Source organism: Dama dama, chromosome 13 (assembly GCF_033118175.1).
Source record: "Dama dama isolate Ldn47 chromosome 13, ASM3311817v1, whole genome shotgun sequence".
In the NCBI taxonomy this organism is placed as follows: domain Eukaryota; kingdom Metazoa; phylum Chordata; class Mammalia; order Artiodactyla; family Cervidae; genus Dama; species Dama dama.
In genome coordinates, this window is record NC_083693.1 from 42001655 (window position 1) to 42027834 (window position 26180).

Genomic DNA, 26180 nt, shown 5'->3' on the forward strand with positions numbered 1-26180 from the left:
TTGCCAGGGGATCCCCAAATAACAGTCTAGTTTTTAATTTTTATTATAGCCATCCTAGTAGGTGTGAAATGGTACCTCATTGTATTTTTGACTTGCATTTCCCTAATAACAAATAGGGCTTCCCAGGTGGCGCTAGTGGTAAAGAACCCACCTGTCAATGCAGGTTAGACATAAAAGACATGGGTTCGGTCCCTGGATTGAGAGGGTCCCCTGGAGGAGGGCATGGCAACCCACTCCAGTATTCTTGCCTGGAGAATTACATGGACCGAGGAGCCTGGCAGGCTGCAGTCCTTGTGGTCACACAGAATTGGACACATGCATGTAATAACTAATAATGTTGAGTATTTTTTTCGTGTACTTGTCCCTTTGCATATCTTCTTTAGAGAACTGTCTATCCACGTCTTCTGCCCCTTTCTTCTTTTAGTTTTGTTGAGATATGACTGACGTATAACGTTCTATAAGTTAAGGTATACAGCATAATGATGGACTTATAAGCATTATGAAATGATTATCACAATAAGTTTACTAAACATCTATCATCTTGAAGAGATACAAAAGTAAATAAATAGAAAAAAATTATTTCTTGTGATGAGAACTTTTAGGATTGACTCTCAACAACTTTCATATATAATGTACAGTAGTGTTAATTATATTAATCACATTATACATCACATTTCTAGTACTTATTTATTTATCTTATAACTGGAAATCTGTGCCTTTTGACCACCTTCATTCAAATTTTCCCTCCCCCACTGTAACCACAAATCTAATCTCTTTTTCTATGAGGTTGTTTATTTTTTGAAGTACAATTGGGCTACAATTACATGGTATATATAGCTGTTAGTTAAAAAGAAAGAAAGGAAAAGAAACAAGGGTTCCTCAGAGACCCCCACCCTTCCCTTCCCTCTGCCTCGGAAGGCCGGCAGCTTCTTCACTTGATGGGGAAGCGCAGCCGTGCCTGCACATGCTTACAGCGGGCATGCTTCATGGTCAGCCCGTAGGTGGGGGTTAGGTCCACTTTCACACCTGGTGGCACGCTGAACTCCAGCCGCTGCAGCAAGATGGCCAGGAAGAGGAAGACCTCCCACCTGGCCATGACCTCCCCTATGCACCGGCGCTTGCCCAAGCCGAAGAGTAACACTTTCTCACTCGAGATCTTATCGATGGCGGTGCCATCAGACGTGAGGAATCTCTCTGGCCGGAACTCAGATGGGTCCCCCCACAGCTTCCTGCAAGATGAACAGAGGAAGTGGAATCTCTGGGTGGGGAGACCCTGCAGGGGAAAGGCCTGGTGGGGGGGACTTCTGTGTTAGAATAGATCTATCTAATAGAGCAATGAAAGGAGAGTGGAGAAAGGAGCCAAACTGTTTTCTGATGCTTATTTCTTTACATAGCTCTCTCTAAAATCACCAGCCTTGGAAATAGTGCTTTTTAGTAGTAACTTGCTATTTTAAAGAGATCATACTTTAACTAAAAGAAGTTAGTTTATCCTTCTCTATCCTACTCAATATACAAGGGGGACCAACAGTCCATCTTCGTTTATGCTTATGGTTTTGTAGTAATTATTGATAGCATCCTTTTTTACACTCAGAAGGGCCCTAGTTTGGATGGTAAATTATATGATCCTTCTACTTATAGACTAAAGTGGGATTATCCAAAGAAGTCCTTAAGTCATTCACATCAGAATCATCTGAGGTAATCCACCTTAGCTCCTGTTGTGGGACGTTGGGGTATAGAGCTCCATAGTCTATAACCAACTTCCTAGTCAATGCACTAAAGTTTGAGAAACATGGACCTATATTTTATCCCTTAGAGCAGGCTAACTAGCCACCAAGGCACCGTTCCTTCACTTGTAACCAGTTCCTAGGGGGACAAACAGCTTTCCTGACTGCTGAACATCACACATTTTTCAGTGGGGATTGTGTACTCACGGGTCATGATTGACCTGCCACTGGTTTATGAAGACACAGCGTTCCTTGGGGATGAAGAAGCCATTCAGTGTTGTATCCCTTGTTGTGCTAAGGAGGGAAGAGGGCTTTATCAGGTTCAGGGGCTGGAAAATTGAGGTGTCACTGGGAGGGTTGTTTTTTTTTTTAACCATTAAAAAAACTGGCATATAATTATTGACATCTTTTAAAAACTTTTTTTTGGCCCCATGCCTGTGGCATGTGGAACTTTATCTCCCCAACCAGGGATTGAGCCCACATCCCCTGCACTAGAAGGCAGAGTCTTAACCCCTGGATCACTGAGGAAGTCCAAAATTTGACATATAGCTAATTTACAATGTTGCATTAGTTTCAGATGTACAGCAAAGTCATTCAATTTTATCTGTAAAATTGAATCCCAAACTCCTAAGTTTATTTGTAAAACTGGATCACTTTGCTGAAACGAATTGAAACAAATTTGTTTGTTTCAAAGTTTGCTGAAACTTTGATGAAACAAATATCCAAAACTAATACAACATTGTAAATTGATATACAGGTATTCTTTTTCAGATTCTTTTCCATGATAGGTTATTAGAAGATATTGAATATTCCTCTATGTGCTATATAGTATGTCCTTGTTATTATTTATTTTATATATAATAGCTGTATACACATTAATCCCAGACTCCTCCGGAAGCAGGGGACAAAACACGGCAAAGACTGCAGGGGTGGGAGGGCAGAACACGTAGTCCTCACCTGTGGGAGTGGTGAAGGGGGCGAAGGAGGAGTGTCCGAAGGTCTCCAGGGTGAAGCCCCCCTCGCCCACCTCAGGAGGTTCTTGCGCCTACCTCCACTCCACCCCACTCCATTAGCCTGCCCACCGTGGTCTCCCCACTGTACACTCAGAGGGAATTTCAGGAGCAAGGAAGGGTTGAGATGGTTCTTCCCCTTTCTCGGATCCTGTTCTTCGACAAATGTTTACTACACTTTTGCCTGTAGCCAGTTGCCTGTAGCCAACTGTGCCCTTGGCTACTCTCCGGAGCTAAGAAGCAGGCAGTCTGGGCCGGTCCTGGGGAGTTCCCAGTCTGGCTGAGGAGTTAGGCCTCTTCCTCTGGGAATAACTAGACCAACGTATGGGCTGAAGTAAGTGCTCGCTAACTCTCTTGACATGCTTAACATCCCAGGACCTAATCCTATAGGACAAATGGCTCTAAGTCCTACAAAATATCAGAATGAAGTTATGCCAGCTAGATGAGTCGAGAAAGGCTTCTAGGGGACGGGAAGTTTGTGTCAGAATAGGATAAGATAGGATTCTGGTAGCCAGAGAAGAGGGTAGAAGGTATTTCAAGCAGAAGTTCCAGCATAAGCAAAATTGGAGGCTGACCGGTTCATGTTCGTGAGGGGTGGTTAGGCCAGTCTGGCTGGGTTGAGCATACTTGAAGGAGGGAATGTGAGTCGAGGTGAATGAGAGCTGAGGTCAGAGTTTGGTTTTCTTCTGAGGGCTGGCTACTTTGATCATGTTTGGACTGGATGGGGGCAGAGTAGACGCCAAGGTCTGGGAGGAATCTGGTGTCATGGCCAGGAAGGAGAGGCCAAGGTCTGACCAGGGCCAGGGCTGAGAAGCAGGAGGGAAAAGAGGGCAAAGACTTCAGGGGTGCGAAGGCAGAAGAAGCAGGCCTCACCTGTGGGGGATGGTGAAGGGGACGAAGGAGGAGTGTCGGAAGGTCTCCAGGATGAAGGCCTCCAAATAGGGCAGCTGGGGTCTGTCGGAGAGCCGGGGCCGCCGTGCCCTGCCAATCACTCTGTCTGCAGAGCACAGAGGGCAGAGAAGGCTGAGGGGCTGTCTCCCCTGCTCCATGGCATCTGCGTCCCCATTCATACCAGGCATCACCCTACGTGGCACTGTGTCAGTTTACAGGTCTGAGACCCATTGACCCTCCAGTATCTCCTAGGCAAGGGTGGGCAGAACTGCATGCCCAGGGCTTAGTAGACACATAACAGCTATATGTAGATTGAACAGATGACCTGGGACCCCAAGGCTTCCCTCCACCAGAGGAATGGGGGACACCACATACCCAGCTCCTCCTGGATCTTTCTCTGTATCTTAGGATTTGTCACAAGGTACATAAGGCTCCAGGAGATGGCTGTTGTGATGGTGTCAAACCCTGGATGACATGGGGCATGGTGAGGAAGAAAGAAAGACAAGAATGAGAAGGCAGTATTTACCAAGCACCCACCATGTATGTAGCAAGCATTGTCTTTCTCTGCTTCCTTTCCCTCAAAGACCCTCACCTTGAATTTTCTAAGGGCTGAGGCAGAGTCTCCTCTGCACAAACTCAAGTAACTGCTTTTAAGTTTAGCTGCTGGGATTACAAGGGCCCAGACTTATAGACCAAAGAAGCCTTTATTGTTTAGATGGGGAAACTGACCCAGAGGAGGAGAGGGACTTGGCTGGGCTTTCACCAGGAGTTGGTGGTACCTTCTGGGCTCAAACCTTGAGTCTGGGCCTGGTCTCTGTGTCCTATACCACCTGACTTGTGGTTGATGGGTTGTCTGATGGACCCCAGGGCTGGGCAAGGCTGTGGGTGAGCAGCAGGCACTGAGGGATGGAGGGGCAAGGGTCTGGCTCCTACCGGCCCCAAAGAGGTCGTTGACAAGGTTGACAGTCTTCTCCTGGGAGATGAGGCGACTGCTGGCTTGGGAATTATCTTCACTGTGCTTGAACAGGGCGCCTATGATGTCCTGGACACTGTTCTGAGGGGGCATAAGTTTAGGGTCACCCTAGCACTCCTGGGGTTGAAGGCTGGGGTCCCTTGTCCCATCCCTTATGGCCCCACCTGCTGGCCTCTGGGCAGTAAGTTGAGCTCATGGCAGCAGCTGGTAGTAGCCCCACGTGTGTGCTGTCACTTCAGTTGTCTCCAACTCTGTGACCCTATGGACTGTAGCCCACCAGGCTCCTCTGTCCATGGGATTCTCCAGGCAAGAATACTGGAGTGGGTTGCCATGCCCTCCTCCAGGGAATCTTCCTGACCCAGGGATTGAGCTCACGTCTCCTGCGTTGGCAGGAGGGTTCTTTACCACTAGCACCACCTGGGAAGCTCAGTAGCAGCCCTAGGTAGGGCTTAAAGTATCATTTCATACTCCATTGACCCTTCCTCTCAATAACCCCAGGGGTCCAATTTCACAGGAGGAGGTTGGTGTGAGTACAGGGAAGCAATGTGACATGTGAGCTGGGAATTAGCCTCTGTCAGGGTTCAGGTTCCTGTAAAACAAAAGCCTTCTCCTAATAACAGCACCCCGCATTGTGGGCTCTGCCAGGGCCCCTTGCATGGGGTTACCTCTCTGGGGCTTTGAGCAGCCCTGAGAAGGAAACTGAGACCAAAGAGGGAGAGGGACTGGCTCCAGGTCACACAGCTGGCCCGAGGTGTCCCAGAGACTTCCTGGGCCTTGGCCACATACAGCTGTGTGGTTGCCTTGGTGCTAGGGGAGGGGGGCCACACCCAGACTCTCGGGTGCCCTCATACCGCCTGCACCCTGGGCTCACCTTGTCAAAGTCCTGGTAGTGCTCCTGGACCATTTTCCGCAAGAAATGCAGGAACCTCTGGTTGAAGCTCTTGAACCTTTGCAGAGCTGGGTTGGGCAGGTATCTAAGGATGGGGAAGAAGTCCACAGGATTCCCGGAGCTGGCGGATTCCACGAACTCATGGCTGCTCTCCACCAGACTGAGCATCTCCTCACTGCTCTGGGGGAAGTGCTGCCCGAAGCACATGGCACCGATGACGCTGGCCACCGATGCCACCACGTGGCCATAGGGGTCAAAGTGCCCAGGCCCTGCCATCAGCTCCTGGAACTTGCCCAGGAGGGCCTCAGCCTCCTTGCTCACATGATCCTCCAGGTAGCAGGAGGACGAGGAAGATGGGTCTGAGGCGACAGAGAAGGTGTTGAGAGCATTCTGGGCCAGGCGTCGCCGGGCAGCCCACACCGGCCCAGAGTCTGGGTTGAAGGTCATGCTCTGGCCATCAGAAATCAAGGTGAAGCTGTAGAGGTCGGGCCGGCCCTTGAAATCATCGCCCTGCCGCACCAGGGCCTGCCGGATGGTGTCCAGGCCACTGAGCACCAGCACGGGTGTGCAGCCAATGCGGATCTGCAGCACGTCCCCATAGCGCTGGCTCAGCTGTGACAGAACCAAGTGTGGGTTCTTCCCCAAGGTCAGCACGTGCCCGAGCAGGGGCCAGCCCCAGGGCTCCGGTGGACTCTTCAGGCCTTGAGGGACCCGAGGTCGCCAGGCCCTGACCACCCAGAATACCAGGCAGAAGACGGCAGAGGCCAGGAGAATCTCCATGGCTGAGAAGGGACTGGGCTGGGACAATGCCATCTGTACCCACTGCAGGGGAAGAGGAAGGAGGGGTGAGATGGAGCCACTCATTCATTTGTTTATTCAGTCAATAAGCACTTGCCCACGTTCTGTCCTCAGTTCCCAGCCGAACAGACTGAGAAAGACTGAGTTACATCCACTAAATTACATAGGTCCTGCATCCCAGGACCTCATCCACAGTGCATCACAGAATCTGAGGCCTGGAAAGGAGCCCTGAGATTTCCAGTGTGAGTGTCTGAACTCCCAGTCCTGGCCCTCCCCTCTGCCTATCACCTGTTTCCTATTCTGAGGCTGAAGTGATCACTTCAAAACAGGGAAGCACTCTTGCAAACCCCAGTGCAGGGTGTATGCTGGGCATTGTGCCAAAGAATGCCTGCCTAGGGACCCTTCCTGCTGATACCTCCTCATACCCTGGAAACAGGGAGCTGCTCCCCTCTTCACAACACTGATGAGACCAAGATCCCAGGGCTCATGCAAATGGCTTTTGATACCCTCTTCCCTAGGGCATTCTTTATTAAGACACAAAAGAGAGGACAAATCCTCATTCTCTCAGTCTTTTTTTTTTTTTTGGCTGTGCAGCTCATTATGTGGGAATCTCAGTTCCCAGACTAGGGATTGAACCTGCGTCCCCTGGAGCGGAAGTGCTAACCCCTGGACCACCAGGGAAGTCTCTCACATCCTCTCACTGCTTTTAAATAATTATTTATTTGACTGCTTTGGGTCTTAGTTGCAGTGCATGAACTTTGTTGCTCTGTAGCATGTGGGATCTTAGCTCCCCGACCAGGGCTTGAACCTGCATCCCCTGCATTGCAAGGAGGACTCTTAACCACTGGACCACCAGGGAAATCCTCCTCTCACAGTCTTGAAGGCTGAGGTTGGGCTGTAGCCAGGCCAGGGCTATCCTCATGCCAGGTGGGGAGCCCTACCCACCTCTCCACTCCAGTCACACTAAGAGTCCCTAGAGGAGGCCCAGTCTAAGCTTCTCACTTAAAATTGGGGAAACTGAAGTCTGGAACTGGGCAGCAAGAACTAGAACTCAGGCTTCCTACATCTAACCCAGGGTCCCTGCTTCCCTCCATCTCCAGTGATTCCCCAGATATATATTGGGGGATCCCAAGGGCTAAGAAAGAGGCCCAAGAAAGGTACCTGTAGAAGCAGGTGCCGGAGGTCAGCAGGATTGTGGGGGCTGATCCGGAGCTTCTGGCCCCAGCTGAGGGGACTTTTATAAAGAGCACCCCTATCAGATTGGCCCTGCTGTCCCGGTCACCTGATAGCAAAGTGGCCGAAAAAAGTTGAAAGGATTAGCTCTTGGCCTTGGGCCACAAAACCTAGCTCCACCTACCTCCCAAGGCCCGGGGGCAGTTCTTGCTGGGGTAGGTGCTATGTCCCTGGGGAGGAAGATCCAGCTCCTTTCAGGATCCAGAGTCAGGAGGGAATGCTTCCTTCTCACACAGGCAGGGCAGGGTGCTGGGAGTGAAAGCCTCTGGGCTAGTCCAGACCACTTTCCCATTGTCCCCATGAGGAGGGACCCTGCCTGGGTACTCCGTCCAGGCTGATCAGCAGGGTAGGCTCCTGAAATGCCCCTCCAACAACCTGTGAAACCAAATAAGGAATAGGCATGTTCTAGCCATCACTTCATGGCAAACAGATGGGGAAACAATGGAAACTGGCAGATTTTATTTTCTTGGGCTCTAAAATCACTGCAGATGGTGATTGCAGCCATGAAATAAAAAGATGCTTGCTCCTTGGAAGAAAAGCAATGACAAACCTAGACAGCATATTAAAAAACAGAGGCATCACTTTGCCAACAAAAGTCCATATAGTCGAAGCTATGGTTTTTCCAGTAGTCATGTATGGTTGTGAGAGTTGGACCATAAAGAAGGCTGAGTGCTGAAGAATTGATGCTTTTGAACTGTGGTGTTGGAGAAGACTCTTGAGAGTCCCTTGGACAGCAAGGAGATCAAACCAGTCAATCCTAAAGGTAATCAACTCTGGATTTTCATTGGAAGACTGACGCTGAAGCTGAAGCTGCAATACTTTGGCTACCTGATGCAAAGAGCCAACTCATTGCAAAAGACCCTGGTGCTGGGAAAGATTGAGGGCAGAGAAGCGGACAACAGGATGAGATGGTTGGATGGCGTCACCGACTCAATGGACATGAGCTTGAGCAAGCTCCAGGAGACAGTGAAGGACATGGAAGTCTGGCAGGCTGCAGTCCATGGGTTCACAAGTCAGACGTGACTTAGCGACTGAACAACAATGTTCTGGCCACCTCTGAATTCCAGCCTGGGTCCTTAGTCTGAAAACAAGATATGATGAGGATCATATGTTCTAAAGAGAGGCTCCCTCAGCCTCCTCCCTCTTGGTAAGAGATGGTAATAGTGTATGAAGAAAATTCGTGCTGTGAGCTCTTCTTCACAGCAACTAGCTTGGAATCTTCAAAGTGGTGGATTTCATTAAGAAAAGAAAAAAAGAAGACAAGGGCATTTTCTAGAGCAAAGAGACTAAAGAGACACAACTACCAAATGCAATATGTGAAACTTGGTTGGATCCTGGATTTTAAAAAATGTTTTTCTTTTAAAGCTACAAAAGATATTAGGGGGAGAACTGAAGACATGTGAACAAGGATTGGAGATTAGATGATATTATGGAATTAATGTTAATTTTCTTAGATACAAGCCTAGTATCATGATTAGGTGGGAGAACATTTTAGAAAATATTCTTAGGAGATTAATATTCTTAGAAAACAAATATCATAAAGTTTTTTGGGGGGTGGTGTTTGTTGTTTCGTTTTATTTTTGGCTTGCCACGTGCCTGCCACCAGACTGCCAGGGAAGTTCTCAATACCATAATGTTTAGGGGATGAAGTGTCAGCATGATTTCTGAAATTTACTTTTAAATGGTTTTCTTCAAAAATATACCACTATCTGTTTATCTCTATAGAGAGGAGAGAGTAGTCAGGATAGATGTCAGCTCTCTGAGAAGGTATGTGATCCTCTATGGCAGGAAAGGGAGCCTCGAGGTGGAGGGCTGTTGCTTGGTAAGGAGTCCCCTGCTGGTTCTCTGCTTCCCCAGCTCATAAAGCCAAGAGACAGAGTTCTAGGAGACCCAAACCTTAAGAGCGGGATACCTGTGAGAAGGGAATGCCTCCGCTGTAAGTGCAGACGTGGAGGAGTGGGGCGAGGGAGACTGTGGCCTTTGTGTGTCTGTCACACACTTTACAGCACTTCATGCTTATGGGCCCAGTGTTGTTATAAGAGCTTTATATTTGTTAAAAAACATTCCTACTAATCCTATGAAATGGAAATTAATACTATTGTTAGATTACAATGGAGGAAGAGAGGCACAAAAAAGTTATACAATTTTTTGTAGGCCACATAACTTCCCTGGTGGCTCAGATGGTAAAGAATCTGCCAGCAATGTGGGAGACCTGGGTTGGAGACCTGGGTTCGATCCCTGGGTTGGGAAGATTCCCTGCAGGAGGGTATGGCAACCCATTCCAGTATTCTTGCCTGGAGAGTCCCCACGGACAGAGGAGCCTGGCGGGCTACAGTCCATGGGGTCACAAAGAGCCGGACATTTCTGAGCGACTTAGCACCACACACAGCAGTGTGTTAGAGCTGGGGCTCTAACCTGCAGGAGACTGTACCCCCGACCACGGCGTGCACCTGCTCGACACGGTCCCTGGATCTGGGGAGACTTGTGGACATGGAGGCTGAACAGAGCAGCCTGTGATGACAGGGGTAGCAGAGGGCAGCCCGCAGAGCCCAAGCAGCATGCCTTACCAGGACCTGAGTCTCCTAAGAGCTGGGTGGTCATGCTGAAGGGAGCTGGGTGAGACCTGGCTGCAGAGGGGAGGGGACCCCAGCAGGGACAGGCTACAGGGAGCACCTTGTGGGAATCAGCTGAGGGGGAGCAAGAGGTCAGCCAGAGTCCAGCAGCTGTGTTAGGAACTGTTTGATGTGGAGGACACGTTGGGGCTAAAAGGCACTTGATGAAAAGCTGGCAGTGGAATGTCTGCTACATACAAGTGTATTTGGAGCTAAGAGAGAAGATAAACAGCACCAGACAAACAGAAAGAGATTGGTTCATCTTCCAGCACCCTCCCTCTTTCCTTTCCCTCGTGGGGGGTGAGGAGGGTGTGAGGTGGGATGACGGGGGCGGGGGGGTGTCGGGACATGGTGGAGACGGGGATGGGGGAGTGAAAGAGAGAGTATCTCTACTCTTCCCACAAACCAGAAATTTCATGTGAGAAGCACATTTTGATTTACTTAGGACTGACTGGCCTTTTTAATTCCTAAAAACGAGAGAGCTGTGAGATCAACCTGTGAATCTGACAAAGGCACAAGGCCTCTTGGAAGATTGTGGCTGAGAGGAAAGGAAAACTGTTTTATCTTTGTATCTACATTGGGTTTAGCTCACTCTTACAAAATGATTGAGGTTTGAGGTTAGGGTAAGTGTTGTAGAAATTGACGATTTCTCTGTCTCTCTCTCCTCCTGTCTTTTCCTTCCTTCCTCTCTCTAATGATCTAAAGTCATACTTCATTCAAATTTTCATAGTTTTTCCTAATGTCCTTTTGTCCCTTCCTGTTCTCAGATCTCATCAAGGAGGCTGATATGTTACACAGAGTCACTGTTTCTCTAGGTTTCCCTTGGTTGAGACTTTTTCAGACTTTGTTTTCTCAGAAGAACTGGGCAGATATTTGGTAGAATGTCCAGCTATTGGGATTTGTCTGACGCTTTCCTCAGGGTGAGACTGGGGTTATGGGCTATTGATAGGAAGACCGCAGGCGAGAAGGGCCGTTTTCATCACATCTTATCAGTGGTACGTATTGTCAACCTGACAAGAAGGTTGATGTTCTTAGTGATCAGCTGACTGAAGTAGAGTTTACCAGATTTCTCCACGGGAACATCACTCATCCTCGCTCTCCATACTGTGCAGTTTGGAAGCAAGTCACATGCTCAGTCCACATCTAAGGACTGGGGGTTCTGCTCCCCTCCCTGAGGATGAAATTTCTATGTAAATTATTTGGACTTCCCTGGTAGCTCAGTCAGTAAAGAATCTGCCTGTAGTGTAGGAGACCTGGGTTTGATCCCTGGGTTGGGAAGATCCCCTGGAGAAGGAAATGGCAACTTACTCCAGTATTCTTGCTTGGAAAGTCCCATGCACAGAGGAGCCTGGCAGGCTACAGTCCATGGGGTCACAAGAGTCGGACATGACTTAGTGACTAAACCACCATCCCTGCATAAGAGATGATTTATCTTTTTAAGTAATTTCTTAAAACTTGTTATTGAATTACAAGATACAGAAAAGTGCAAATAATCTGTACAACTCAATGAATATTTTACAGACTTCACATAAATCATGTAGTCAGTTCTTAGATTAAAAGACAGAATGTTAGAGCACCCTAGAAACCGTCCCCATGTTCCTTCCCCCAGGGGAAAAATGATCCCAATTTCTAATGGCATAGATTAGTTGTGTCTGTTTTTGTTTTTCATGTAAATGAAATCATGCTGTGTACTTTTTTGGCATGGAATTTTTACAAAAACTAATAGATTTCATTTTTTGGTTGTTGTTGATTGAGTTTATTGGTTATTTTTGTTTGTTTGATTGCGGTATAATTTACCTAGAGTAAGATACAAGGATGATGAGTGAACATTTAAGTGAGGTTTTGATATAGGGTACACTCATGTATCCAATCCAATATATAAATCAAAATAATGTTTCCATTACAACAGAAACTTTCCTTGTGCCCCTTTGCAATCAGCTCCCCTCCCCACCCCCACAAGCAACCACCTTATGAATTTTTAAAATCATAGAATAGTTTTACCTTTGTTCAACATAAAATTTTTGCGATTTATCAAGGTTGCATGTTAGATTTCATTTTTTACAGCAGTTTTAGGTTTATGCAAAAGTTGGGTGAAAGAACAGAGAGCTCCAATATGCCTCCTCCTCCTCCAGTTTCCTCAATTATTAACTTCTTGCATTAGTGTGATACATTTGTTGCAATTGGTGAATGAATATTAATACAATATTATCAACTGAGTCCAGAGTTTACATTAAGATGCACTCTTTATGTTGTACAATTCTATGAATTTTTTTTCACTTTTAAAAACTATGGTAAGATATAAAACATAAAATTTATGATTTCAAACATTTTTAAAGTGTAGGACTCAGCAGACTGCATACTCTTTGGTTTCTGGCTTCTGTCACTTATTCTTTTTTAGATGACTCATCCACAATGTTGGGTGTAATTGTTGGGTGTAATTCTCATTGCTGTGTAGTGTTCTAATATGAATACACATAATGTGTTCTCATATAAATACACAATGAATGTATCCATCCACTCAACTGTCGATTGACATTTGGCTTGTTTTCCATATTGAGCTATGATGAGCCCTGCTGTTGTGAACATTCTTGCATATATTTTTGTGTGTATTTCTGCTGTCTATGGACCTATGAGTGGAAATGCTAGATGACAGCCTACGCTAACTCAGGCTAGCGCTAGAGTTCAGTGCTAGTAGATCTTAGCACTGAACGATTTTCTGAAATAGTGGAACAAATTTTATTTCCACTGGCTGTGACTGAGAGTTCAACTTACTCCTCATGCTCACTACTACTGGATTGCTTTTAATCTTTTTGACTCTAGCCCTTCTGGAGTGTGTGTTGACTACTTCCCTTTTTAAAACCCCTCAATGTTCCCTATAGATTTCAGGATAAAAACCAGACTCCTTTGCTTGGCACCCAAAGGCTTCAGCGGCAGCTCTTGCTCACGCTCTCTGGCTCTGTTTGCCACCACGTCCCGGTGCCCCCATTTCCATCGTCTTTCTCCATATATGGATCCCTTTGACACCTGCACCCCATCCTGTGTTCTTTAGCTCCTCGTTTTTTGTTTAGATTGAAGTATAGTTGCTTTACAATGTTGTGTTAATTTCTGCTGTAGAGCAAAGTGATTCAATTATATATATATTTACCTTCTTTTTTCCAAACTTTAAACTTTGTATTTTGTATTGGAATATAGCCTATTAACAATATTGTGGTAGTTTCAGGTGAACGGTGAAGGGACTCAGCCATCCATATACATGTATCCATTCTCCTCCAAGCCCTCCCATCCCATCCAGGCTGGCACGTATATATACATTCTATTTTAATATTCTTCTCCATTTTGGCTTATCATAGGATATCGAGTATAGTTTCCTTTGCTATACAGTAGGACCTTATTGTTTATCCATTCTGTACCTGCCTCTCATTTTATACCCTGTTCAGCTGCCCCATGCTGGCTGGGTTCAAGCCCCTCCTCTGAGGTCCCACAGGCCTCACGCTACCCTCCTCAATAAGCACCTGTCATGATGTTTCCCCCTTCAACTGTGAGCTCCTTCAGGGTCAAGGCAGCTTCTTTTCTTCAGATCTCTAGTATTTAGCTCAGGGAGTGACACACAGCATGTATCCTGAAAAAGATTTGCTGAATTAGGGTTAGTGTTCACAAGTAAGAATGATAACCTGTGTAAGAGCTTTGTGAAGACAGCTTTGGGCATCTTCCTGCCTTGGTTTTTGGGAACTTGTAAGTAATAATCCTTCCAGTTGAAATTTACTGAGTACCCACTCTGCCCCAAACTCTGTGCTTAACATCAGTCGTCTCTGAGCTTCACGGCAACACTCTGAGGTGGGTACTGTTATTGGCTTCATTCTACAGTTGATGAAATGAAAGCCTGAAGATGTTAAGTGATTTTCCCCAGAGCCAGCTTATGGGAGAAAAGCAGTTCAGTGAGCATGGGGCGGGGAAGAGGGCTCATCAGGAGGTTATCATGAGAGAAGGCTGATTTAGAGTTGACTATCCAGAGAGGAGTCCAGGGAGGCACAGGGTGGGGCTCAGGTTACGGTGAGGGAACGGGCACCTGTGGGTCACTCACCAAGTTTATTTAGTGCACATTCACCAACCTGGCCAGTGGTCAGAATGTAGTAACTGGCAGCCTTTTCCCCTGCTTCTTGTGGGGCGATTCCTTCTCTGTGACCCTCATCATTCCATTCTCATCTCTGACGTGGCTCTGGCCACTAAGAGCTGTAGTTTAGGGCCAGATTGTCACTTAATCTAAACCTTAAATCAGACTATGGGCCCCTCAGAGACAGAGGCCCATTCATTTCTGTGCCCAGACCTGGCAGAGAGGAAAGACCTTGGTGGATACAGGTGCGGCGGGAAACACTGGCAAATAATTAAAGCTGAAGGGGGAGGGTGTCTCATAATCTATTACATAAAGACCGGGAGCTTCAGTCTTGGACATCTAATCACCTGCTGCATGTGTCCACCCAGGGGCCCCGGCATCCTCAACATGTCCAATGGATGCTGTCAACCTTCCTGCCCAGGCACCTTCTCTCTGGGTTATCACTCTAGTCAGAAACCTGGGAATCCACAAAGACTCCTTCTTTTATTCACCTCCTACCAAACTCTCAAGAGTCTACTGCCTGAACATCCCTTCTCTCCATCCAGGCTTGGCCTGGAGATGACTCTCAGCGCCACTTCCTGCCTGCACTTTTGGTTCCTACTGTCTTTAACTGGTCTCACTGGCTCTAGGCCAGTGTTGTCCAGTAGAACATTCAGTGATAATGGAAATGTTCTATGTTTGTGGTATTCAGTAGGGTAGCCACCGGTCACATGTGGCTGCTGAGCACTTGAAATGGCTGGTACAACTGAAATACTAAGTTTTTAATTCTATTCAATTTGAAGTGTATGTGGCGAGTGACTACTGTATTGGAGGGCGTAGTTCTAGGCTCCTCCCATCCCATCCCTACTATCCAGGCTGCATACTGTCACCCAAATGAACTTTCTGAAACTGCACATCTGTGCAACCATGTGTGTGCTCAGTTATGTCCAACTCTTTGTGGCCCCATGGACTGTAGTTCACCATGCTCCTCTGCCCATAGAATACTGGAATGGGGTGGAGTGGGGTGCCATTTCCTACTTCAGGTGATCTTCCTGACTCAGGGATCAAGTTTGCATCTCTTATATCTCCTGCACATGTGGATTCTTTATCACTATCAGCATATCCCTAAGTAAAATCCCTTAGTACTGATTTCTTAAGACATTCAGAGAGAAAAAAAAGGACATTCAGAAACCAAACTCAAACTCGTTAGCTCAGCATGTGAGTCATTTCCTATTCACTTCTTTCACCTCATTTCCCACTACACTCTTCCTCTCATGTGTCTTTCCTACCAGTCAGAAGAAACTCTTAGAATTCTCCTAATTTTCTGCCTCTGTGCATTGTTCCCTCTGCCTGGAATGCCCTACCCTCCTCCCAACCACTTCTTCCCCATCCGACAAACAGTCTCATGGAAATTAAATGCTTCCAGGTTAGAAATGCTTACTTATATTGCAATACTATGATGCATGCATGACAAAGTATTCTCATCTCTCCATTAAAGCAAATCCTCCAAAACTCAGCTCCAGGTCCACCTCCTGCAGGGTGTCCTGAGCCCTATTCTGGGTAAGATCCTCCTCCATTGGGCATAGCTCTCTTATGGCACAAACACCACAGTGCCATATTACTTTGGTTTCATTTGCTCTCTCTAGACTATAAACAACTTGAGACAAGCTGTGTTCTTATTCACTCAGTTTTTAGTACAGTGCCTGTTACATAGTGGATGTCCAACTGCAGTCTTTGAGCATAAATTATGTTCCCAGGAGGGAACATAAGTATCCCAGGAGGATACTTATAGCAGTGAATAAGACAGAACTTGTCTTCATAGAGGAGAATGACAAGAGAACAAACAGATGAACAAGATTATTGCAGACTGAGCTTGGGCTGAAAATCCTCTTTTTCCTCCACATTCACTACCCCCGCCCCTTCTCCGCCCTGCTTCTATGCACTGAGAGACTGATGTCTGCAGACTATGTCAATGGACTCCCCATCTTCTGGCTTCTTGTTGGGTTCTGTCAATAGGAGGCATTGACATGAAATGGGAGGGTGGGAGGCGAGTGAAGTTGGGGTATTTTTTTCTCCAGACCCTCCCTACAAAGTCACCACGCTAGGCCACAACTCCTGTCAGGTAGCTCTCCTTTTACTTACAGTCTCTCCCTCTGGATTCCAGAAACAGATCCTTCCTCTTGCCCCTTCAGGCCCAAGATAGTAAGGGCTCCTCTCTGCTACAAGTCATATGGTATCACAATATCCTATGTTAGTTTCTCTATACCCTGTTCACACCTTTGTAAATAATCCCATTATTAAACTCTTCTCAGTGATCTAGCTTGAATGGATTCTGTTCTTGCAAGGAACTTGAATAACAAAATGATTCTTTGCAAATTTCTTTTCCACCATCCTGGAATATCAACCTTTCCCGTAAGCTGTCTCACTTAGGGTCACAAGATGGCTGCTAAAGTTCCGGCCATCATGTCCAGACAGGACAAGGGTCAGAGGGACAAGAGTGCATCTCTTGTCATGTATCCCTTTTAAGAGTGAGGAAATCTTTCCTCAATTTAGTCCCAGATCTCTACTACGTAACATTGGCCAAAATCATGTCACAGATTCATCCAAGGCAACTACGCCACAATGACTGGTTCGGACCAGTCAAGACTCATTCCCTGGGGCCCAACCTCCCCAGAAGCACATAACCCTGCAAAGAAAGATGGAAGATACTTGGATAAAATTGGGATGGGGAGGGTGCTGGGAAGGAGGAAAAATGAAAGTGGAGGGAATGGCACTTGGGTGTCGACAAGTTGAGAAACAGTTGGGAAAGGATTCTAAAGTTAACTGAATGGCCTGCATGGGCTGGTAGGACAGCCAGGCTGTGCACTGATAGGTCTGAATAGGGCCACCTCCTTGGCAGAGACTGTGCGAGCTCATCCAGGGGCACTTGGCTGATGAAGCAGGGTCCTTGGAGACCTTGCTTTGATGAGAGGACTAGAACATTCATTATCAGCAAACTTCTGTGTTTATATGTAAAATGGCATCTCTAACTTGGAAACAGAACAGTCCCCTGAAAGAAAAAAAAAAAACAACAGTCCCCTGAGCTGCTGAACTTGCCCTTCAGTACAGTAGCACAAACATTTCCCTGCAAGGCTGTTTTCACAATTCGTTGGCTCAGCAAACATTTCCCCAGCAATAAAGGCAACTGCCAACCAGAGCTGAATTAGTCAAATTATGATATCTAATGTGGGTCTAAATTAATTACATTTGGTATTATTGAAGGAAGAAGAGAAAAAGGAAAAAGAAGGTTTGCCTTTATCTCCATTATTTTGTATCTGGAGAACCTCTGCGCTATCTCTTAGCCCCTTCTCTGGGCAGTGTCCCAGGGTCTGCACTGTTGCAGCCCTTCCCCACCCATCAAAATATGGAGCCCTCTTGTCCCAACCCTGCAGAGCTCTCTCTGCTGAGAGTAGCTACAGTGTCTGCTCTTTTCTGATTTTTGTGGTGGAGCCGGGTTGTGGAGAGAGAAGCCGAGACCTGTTGAGGGGAAACAGGCGGCTCTGAAACTGAAAGCAGTTGAGGACTCCCGGTGATCATGGCCATGTGGTCAACAGTGAGACGCAGTCCAGATGCTGGCCTGGGCTAATGTGAAGGTGGCATGAGGCAGGTGCCTTAGCTGGGCCAGGCTGAGATGAGCTTCTTAAGGCAGGACCATGCCGGGTCACGTGTCTCCTGGCAGCAGGATGACTAGCACTCACCTGGCAGGTGCTGAAGAAAGGACCTGGATTTGGAGAGGAGTTCCATTCAGCTGGCCATCTTGGACTTGGTGCCTTGCCTACCAAGACCCAGAATCTCCCCAGGCCACTACCATTTCAAACCTGATGTATTTTCCTATTTGGAGGTTTGACATTTTCCACTTGCTCCTTGGAAGAAAAGCTATGACAAACCTAGACAGTATATTAAAAAGCAGAGAAATAATTCATTTGAACCAGTCCTAATGAGATGGATGAAGCTGGAGCCCATTATACAGAGTGAAGTAAGCCAGAAAGATAAAGAACATTACAGCATACTGACACATGTATATGGAATTTAGAAAGGTGATAACGATAACCCTATATGCAGAACAGAAAAAGAGACACAGAAATACAGAACAGACTTTTGAACTTTGTGGGAGAATGTGAGGGTGGGATATTTCAAAAGAACAGCATGTATACTATCTATGGTGAAACAGATCACCAGCCCAGGTGGGATGCACGAGACAAGTGCTCCGGCCTGGTGCACTGGGAAGACCCAGAGGAATCGGGTGGAGAGGGAGGTGGGAGGGGGGATCGGGATTGGGAATACATGTAAATCCATGGCTGATTCATATCAATGTATGACAAAACCCACTGGAAAAAAAATAATAATAATAAAAATTTAAAAAAATAATAATAAAAAAATAAAAAAAATAAAAAGCAGAGAAATCATTTTGCTAACAAAGGTCCATGTAGTTAAAGTTATGGTTTTTCCAATAGTCATGTATTGATATGAGAGTTGAACCATAAAGAAGGCTGAATGCCAAAGAATTGATGCTTTTGAACTGTGGTGCTTGGAGAAGACTCTTGAGAGTCCCTTGGACAGCAAGGAGATCAAGCCAGTCAATCCTAAAGGAAGTCAACCCTGAATATTCATTGGAAGGACTGATTTTGAAGCCGAAGCCCTAATACTTTGGCCACCTAATGCGAAGTGCCCACTCATTGGAAAAGACTCTGATGCTGGGAAAGATTGAGGGCAGGAGGAGATGGGGGCGACCTGGGATGAGATGGTTGGATGGCATCACCAATTCAATGGACATGAGTTTGAGTAAGCTCTAGGAGACAGTGAAGGACAGGGAAGCCTGGCGTGCTGCAGTCCATGGGGTCACAAAGAGTCAGACATGACTTAGTGACTGAAGAACCACAACAATTCATTTATTTAACAAATATTTATTTGGCATCCACAATGTGCCAGTTTGCTGTTGATGAAGCATTGGGCACAACAGACAAAAGTGCCTGTTCTGCAGGCACTTACATTCTAGTTGAGGAATATAGACCATACAGAGCATTGAGAAGTAAAATACATAGCATGTCTGAAATTTTCAGCAGCCACATGTCGGGAGCAGCTACTGTATTTTTAAAAATTTATTATTTATTTATTTGTTTGCACTGGGTCTTAGTTGTGGTACTCAGGATCTTTCAGCATCTGGGGTCTTTAGTTGTGGCATGTGAACTCTTATTTGTGCCGCATGTGGGATCTCGTTCCCTGACCAGGGATCAAACCTGGTCCCCATGAATTGAAAGAATGAAGTCTCAGCCCCTGGACCGCCAGGGAAGTCCCTACATAGTATGTTCAAAGTTTGTTCAGTGACACAAACCTGTCAAACAAGTGCTACGAATAAATATCAAGTTAAGAAGAGGGATGGAGACTGTGATTCAGGGTAACAGTTTTACATAGGATGGCCAAGGAAGGCATACTGAGAATGATATTCAGGTAAGTAAGATATGAGGATCAGGGGAGAAAGCGTCTCCAGGTGGCAGGAACGGCAGAAGCAAAGGCCGGATGTCGAACAGATGGGTCGATACCATCCACTTGCCTCTCCAGACCACTCTCCACCCTTCTACTCTCAGTCCCCAAGGACTGACTTCCATGGGCTACAGGAATGGACCCTCTGCTTTTTGGCTTCTAGGTAGGTTCAGTCTGTGGAAGGTACCAGCAGGACATCAGAGGGTGTGAATGGAATGAGGTCAGAGTATTTAGGCTCTCTCCCTGTAGGGTCTTGGCACGCTACCTACAACTCTCCCAAAGGCCCCAGCTCCTCTCTATAGCTTTACCACAGCCACCTTCTCTGGGTTCTGTTTTCTGCTCCTTCCCCCCATCACTTCTGGCCTTGCTGTTGCTTGCCCTGGGCTGCTGCATTGTCCTACTGATTTCCCTAAACCTCGAACCTTTGTGAGGGTCCCTTTATTAAATCCTCCTCAATGACTCAGTTTAAGGGGGTCCTCTGTTTCCTGAAAGGACTGACCTTGACAGATACGGGGAGGGACTCAGGAGTGTCTTAGGAACCTCAGGCTGCTCTGGTGCCTGGAGAGGAGTGAGCCAGGGAATGGGGAGGGATAGGAGAGGAGGTCAGAGAGGTCACGGAAGCCACAGCTGGAAAGGTCTTGCGGGCCATTATAAGGACTGTTTCCTCTGAGATTCTTCAAAAACTTTAACTTGGGGAAAGGATGGTATATCTTTCTCAGCTAGCAGCTGGGACAGAAAATAGGGCACCTTCCTTTCCAGGGTGTCTCCCAGCCAGGGAGGGTGTCCGCCAGCCAGCAGGGCATGAACTCTGCTCCTAGTGCAGTGAGATGGCATAGACTCATCTGATGGTCTCTGCCTCGAGTGTGGGTTCTTTCCAGACACTCCCCAGCCAACAACTCCTCAACTCCATCATGGGGCCTTCTGGAAATAAAGCTAGCCTCTCACAATGGTGCTGATGGTGGCATTGTTGGCACAGGGGCAGACCCGTTGGCACAGAAGCTGGTAGATAAGAGTAACTCCTTAGGATTCTGTCCAACCTGCCCAGGACTTCTTGGCTCTGCCTCAAGTGTTGAGGTTTAATCACTCAGAGAGCACTGTTGGGTAAGCCTCTCTGGCCTGCAGGTTTTGGCTCTAATTCTTTCAGTTGCAAGCCCCCAAACCCAACTCCTAGTAGAAGAGAAAGATGAAGAGGGGGGCGGGGAGAAGGAGGAGAAAGAAGAGGAAGTGGTAAAGAAGCAGGAAAAGCAGAGAAAGGAGAGGACTGGAGAGGTGGTGATGCCATCAATTCACATAACAGAGAAGTTCTATGGTGAACTTCCCTGGCTTCAGGAATAACTGGATCTTGTTGTTCAGTGTCATCAATTCTTTCCCTCCCTCCCCTCATCCCTCAGTTCCGCTTTCCTCTAATGGGCTTCTTAAAAATGGCCACTGGTAGGTCCAGAATTATTTTATAACCAGCTTAGCCACTTCTGGCAGAAAGAGAACCTTGCTTTTCCAACAATTTCATTAAAACTCCCATAAAGGGTTCTCAGCTGTTTGGCCTGAGTCATGTGTTAGCCTGGGGGCCTGGGATGGGGTTAGTTCCACCAAGTCTATCAGCTAAGAATAGGGGTGGGGTGGTCCCCAAAGGACAAATGAGGTGCTATTTCCAGATGAAGAGAGAATGGATGCTGGGCACACAAAACTCTTCACAGGTCTTCTATTATCAACTGGGGTAACCACATAATGTATGTCCAAGCCAGGACTCATTTTTTAAAAAAATATTTATTTATTTGGCTGTGCCGGGTCTTAGTTGTGGCACACTGGATCTTTGATCTTCATTGCAGCATGCAGGGTCTTGTTGGATCTAGTTCCCTGACCAAAGATTGAATCAGGGCCCCCTGTGTTGGGAGCCTGGTGTCTTAGCCACTGGACCACTAGGGAAGTCCCAAGTCAAGACTCTCTTGAGAATGAAAGAGAGAGTTTTTAATAGATAAGACAACAGGCTTAGACCAAGACTATCCTGAGAAAGTATCATTAGCCTGCCTAGAGCAGCCAAGAGCCAGAGAGCCGGGGGCTGCCCCCATTTGAGCCTTGAATCCTGCAGACTGAATCTCTCTGTCTTTCTGGGCACAGGTAGGAGAGAGGAAGGCACTCAGGGCTTGGATCTCAGGCTGGGTGGTGGGTAGCTTGGTGGGGTGAGGACACATTGGAAGACAAGTCCTATTTCTCCATATTCACTTAAAGTCCACTCTTCTCAAATGGTGTCTCGCCAACCTTCCACTCCCATGCTTTGTTCAAGTTACAGCCCCGCCTCGTGCCAGGGCTGCCCTTCCTATAGTCCTCATACTCCAGGACTCCTCTCTAGTCCTCTGCTCACCCCTAGGGCCCTCAGCCTTCTCACAGCTCCTGTAGCATTTCCAGAGTTCGCCTAGGCTCCGTTCTGGTGCGATTCCTGCTTCCACCGCTGGGTAGGGAGTTTGTTCTGGGTCTGGTTGTCTCCTCATCCCCTGACCACATAGCCCTCAACAGTGAAGACTGAAGACTCTAGGCTAGGCTGGGCTAAAACCCTCAACTGTGTCTAGCCCAGAGCCCCCTCCTTTCTGCACTGCCCACCGTTTCCTCTGTGTTCCTGGTATCGATTGCTAGGGAATTCTAGCCAAAGGGCTTCTCACGCAAAGGCATACAAACTTTGACCCAGGATTGGCTGTTCAACTCCAGGTCAAGGTCCTCTAACCTCCCTCCTGTCTCCCTCTTTGTCTGCCCCGGTGCTCTGAGGGCCCCCTTCCGTCTTATGAGCTGTTCCCCAAGACAGGCTTGGTGATGACAAGTGCAGGGCCTCGCATAACCCCAGTGCATTAGACTCTTGTCCAGGAAGATGGGGACAAGGGGGTACCCTGACCGAGGCGCTGAGCCTGTCTACCTTTGGCCCCCTGGGGCTTTGCTGGTAGTCTGGGACAATAAATCACGGTGGGAAGAGCTCTGGGCCTGGGAAGAGCAAGGGCTTGGGTTCTGTTTTGATTTGTCATTTGTCCTTCAGCTTTCTTTGTTCTGGTTTCAGTCTCTCCAGCTGAGAAGTGGGACAGGAATTGGCTTAATTAGCTAAAATTTCTTCGGAATCAAGAGTTCCTTGGAGGACTTCCCTGGTGGACCCTGGCAGTCCAGTGGTTAAGAATCTGCCTACCAATGCAAGGCACACAGGTTCAATTCCTGGTCTGGGAAGAACCCACATGCTGAGGTGCAACTAAGCCCGTGTGCCACAGCTACCGAAGCCCACGCGCCCCAGAGCCCGTGCTCCTCAACAAGAGAAGCCACTGCAGTGAGAACCCAGAGCACCACAACTAGAGAGTATTCCAGGCTTGCCACATCAGAAGAAGGACTGTGCACAGCGGGAAGACCCAGCATGGCCACAATAAAAATAAAAAAAGAATCCCTTGGAAAATGTGAGGAAAGCAACCTATCTTTTACCAAGAGAAGAGTTTTTCTGCAGATGGTCTTTCAGCCGTGATGAGCAGGCTGCCATGAACCTTCTTTTATTTTTTAAATTTTTACTTATTTAGACTATTCTGGGTCTTTGTTGCTCCACGGGCTTTTCTCTAGTTGGGGAGAGAGAGAGGACTAATCTCTAGTTGCAGTGCATGGGCTTCTTATTGTGGTGGCCCCTTTTGTCGTGGAGCATGGGCTCTAGGGCTCCCGGGCTTCAGTAGTTGAGGCACACGGGCTCAGTAGTTGTGGTTCCCCAGCTCGAGTACACAGGCTCCACCACATGTGGGAGCTCCCCGAATCAGGGATCACACCTGTGTCTCCTGCACTGGGAGGTGGATTATTTACCCCTGAGCCACCAGGGAAGCTCTGCGATGATTCTTTAGAGCTACGGCATTGCTGGGGACTCTGAGAGCCAAAGGAGAGATTGGGCTACAGAGCAGGGTGATGGATTTGGAAGTGCCTTCCTTCCTTGCCACGGCTTCCACATAAGTTCTTTCCATTCTCTGTGGCTCTAGCTCCTACTTGGTGTAAAGGATAGACCTTTCTTGGGTACTGCAAAAATTCTCAGACTGAACCTAAGATGCAAAGGTAAAATGAATAGAAGGATGCTGGACAGAATGGAAGCCCAGCAATACCTCCCCGTATCCTGCCTGTTCTGTTACCTAAATTCCACCATTATATCATTAGCACTTTGGGCTCAACACCCTGGTCATGAGCCTTAATACAGCTGGACTTAACTCCTTTACCTGTTATTAATATCTTGCAAGGTCTTGGCTTATCGGATCATTTTCCCAAGGCTGATTTTCCTCCATGTTAGAGCATGGAGGATGGAGTGACAGTTTGGGTCCATGTCCTGCCAAGAATCAAATGTCCTGAGAATTACCATGAAGTAATGCTGGAAATAGACCAGGAGAAATCTAACTTGCTGTGGAAAGAATCCAGGAAGTGTTCTCAGAGGAAGTGATATCTTAGTTGAGGCTTTATGTGGGAAAGATTCAAAGTAGAAGTGGGCATTCCTGTTAGGCTCTGCAAAAGATTCTGATTTCTATTCAGATGGGAGCTACTGAAGGGGCAAGGTGGTGATGGAATGAGATTTTGCATCTTTGAAAAGACACTTGGGATGCCACAGGGTAGACAAGGAATTGGGGGCACTGAAAGTCAGATGGTACCCAGGCTGGAGGTTATTAGTACTCTGGGGAGCAGGGATGGGGGCCTGGATGAGGATGGACAGAAGTCAAAGCGGAGAAATGGGTCCTTTACCCCTCAGTCTGTTCTCAGAATGTTAGCCCGTGATCTTCCTTGACTCAGACCTCACAGTGCCTCTGTCTCACACAAAGGAAGTCCCTTCTCAGCAGGGTGCTCCCAGCATCTAGGTCAGGGCTGTTCCCCACCCTCAGAATCCTCACTCCCACCAAATTCCAGGAGAACTCCTTGGTCACAGGACACTGCACATTTCCAGTGCCCCAGGTACTGCTCCTTCTTTCAAGGACCACTGTGCAGGGCCTTGAACTTGCTGTTCCTTCTGCCAGTTGCACTCTTCCAGATATCTGTGTGCCTTGATTCTTGGCTGGGTGTCTGCCCTTTCTGCCTGGGCTGGGTGTCCTTTTCTCAACGTCCTTTGAATTGCAATCTGTCCCTACATGATTCCTACCCCTTCTCTGTCTTATTTTTCTCTATAGCACTTTTCATCCTCTGAGACTCTCTAGGCATTTTCTGGCCTCACCGCCCATCCCCCGAGCCCCACAATGTAACCTACAGGTAAGCGAGAGGTTGTCAGTTTTGTTCGCTTCTGTATCAGTCTCTGGCATCCAGAGCAGTGTCTGGTACATAGTAGGCGTTTGGTAAATATTTATTTGTGCAGTGCCCGAGGTGGCATCTGACTGCAGTGGGAGGTGAGAGGTAGGATGAGGCTGTTTTCTGGAATGGGCCGGCGGATGGCAGTGCCATTCGTAGGGCTGGGGAGCGCGGTTGAGCTCGGAGGGCGGGTGATGTAGTTAGTTGGAGACACATTGAGCTAAACAAGCTGGTTTTTTTTTTTTTTTTTGGGTCTGGCCATCCTACATTGGGAAGGCTCGCAGGGGCGGGGACTGATCAGCCGACCCAGGCGGTGCTGGGGCTGCGTGTCCCGCCACAGGCGTGGACCAAAACTATGGACACACTCAGACGTCCGTTTGTTTGCAAAAGCTCAGCTCTGCACGCAAACCTAGGTCCTTTGCACCGCCCCACCACCCATCCAATCACGCACCCACGAGGGTTCGGAGGCTTGTCTTGCTCCACCTCTGCCCCCACGCTCCGCTAGAGACTGGCCCTTTAAGAGCCCCGCCCCCGACTCTCCCCCTCACCGCTCCCCGGTTTCTCCCCCCCCCCACCCCCCCGCGCTCGCGTGACTGTGCCAGGACCCGAGTCGGGCCAGGGAGTTGGGCTGCTGGGTGGCTGCGCCGGCCTCCCGGTCCTTCTCACGCAACTCCCGGGCACCGCGCCCCCGGCCAGGTGGGGCTGGGATGGGCCGCGTGACCTCTGCCCCCTGGAGGGATGTACCAGACACAGGCACGCTAGCCTGGGGAGGCATCTGCGCCCGCCACCCCCCTCCCGCCCCCTCTAGTAGTCCCTGAGCTCCCTTTCTTGCCCCCCACCCCCACCCCAAGGCCTCCTTCTAACCCTTTCCTCGGCCGCTGGGAGATCCGCTCGCCGCACAATTGCTCTGCCCTGCCAAAGCTCTAGTAGCCCCAGGAACCTCGAGGGCCCGAGGGTCCTGGCTCGAAGTACCTTTGGTTTGCAGAGTGGTCCTAGGGGCGTCTCAACGGGTCCAGCTAGTGCGTGCTCAGCAAGGCTGCACATTCTCCATCCCTTCCCGCATTCCGGCTCTTCCATCAGGGAGCGCGGACTTCTAGTCTTCCGGGCTCTGGGGGCTCTTGGGGGGGTGGGGGAGGCTCTGGGGAAAGGGGCCAGCCCATCGGCGCCTCTGGCCTTCCGGC

The 26180-nt window shown here is 48.0% G+C and overlaps 1 protein-coding gene across 1 annotated transcript; it reads right to left on the reverse strand.

Moving 5' to 3' along the window:
* Positions 1–900: 900 nt before the first annotated feature.
* LOC133068405 (cytochrome P450 1A2) lies at positions 901–26090 on the reverse strand. The gene is made up of 8 exons (XM_061159643.1): positions 25972–26090; positions 7643–7893; positions 5470–6309; positions 4559–4679; positions 4001–4090; positions 3608–3731; positions 1932–2018; positions 901–1229 (listed from the first exon to the last, which is right to left on the reverse strand). The coding sequence occupies exons 2-8, from the start codon at positions 7817–7819 to the stop codon at positions 932–934; spliced, it is 1737 nt and encodes a 578-aa protein (XP_061015626.1). The 5' UTR covers positions 7820–7893; positions 25972–26090; the 3' UTR covers positions 901–931.
* Between the last annotated feature and the right edge of the window lie 90 nt (positions 26091–26180).

Coding starts and splice junctions, on each gene's coding strand:
- LOC133068405 (XM_061159643.1), bottom strand. CDS start 7,819: ATGGGGACAATGGGAAAGTGGTCTGGACTAGCCCAGAGGCTTTCACTC. Junction 3,732..4,000: donor AAAGATCCAGGAGGAGCTGG/GTATGTGGTGTC, acceptor TGTGCTCTGCAG/ACAGAGTGATTGGCAGGGCA. Junction 1,230..1,931: donor TGGCAGGTCAATCATGACCC/GTGAGTACACAA, acceptor TTCATCTTGCAG/GAAGCTGTGGGGGGACCCAT.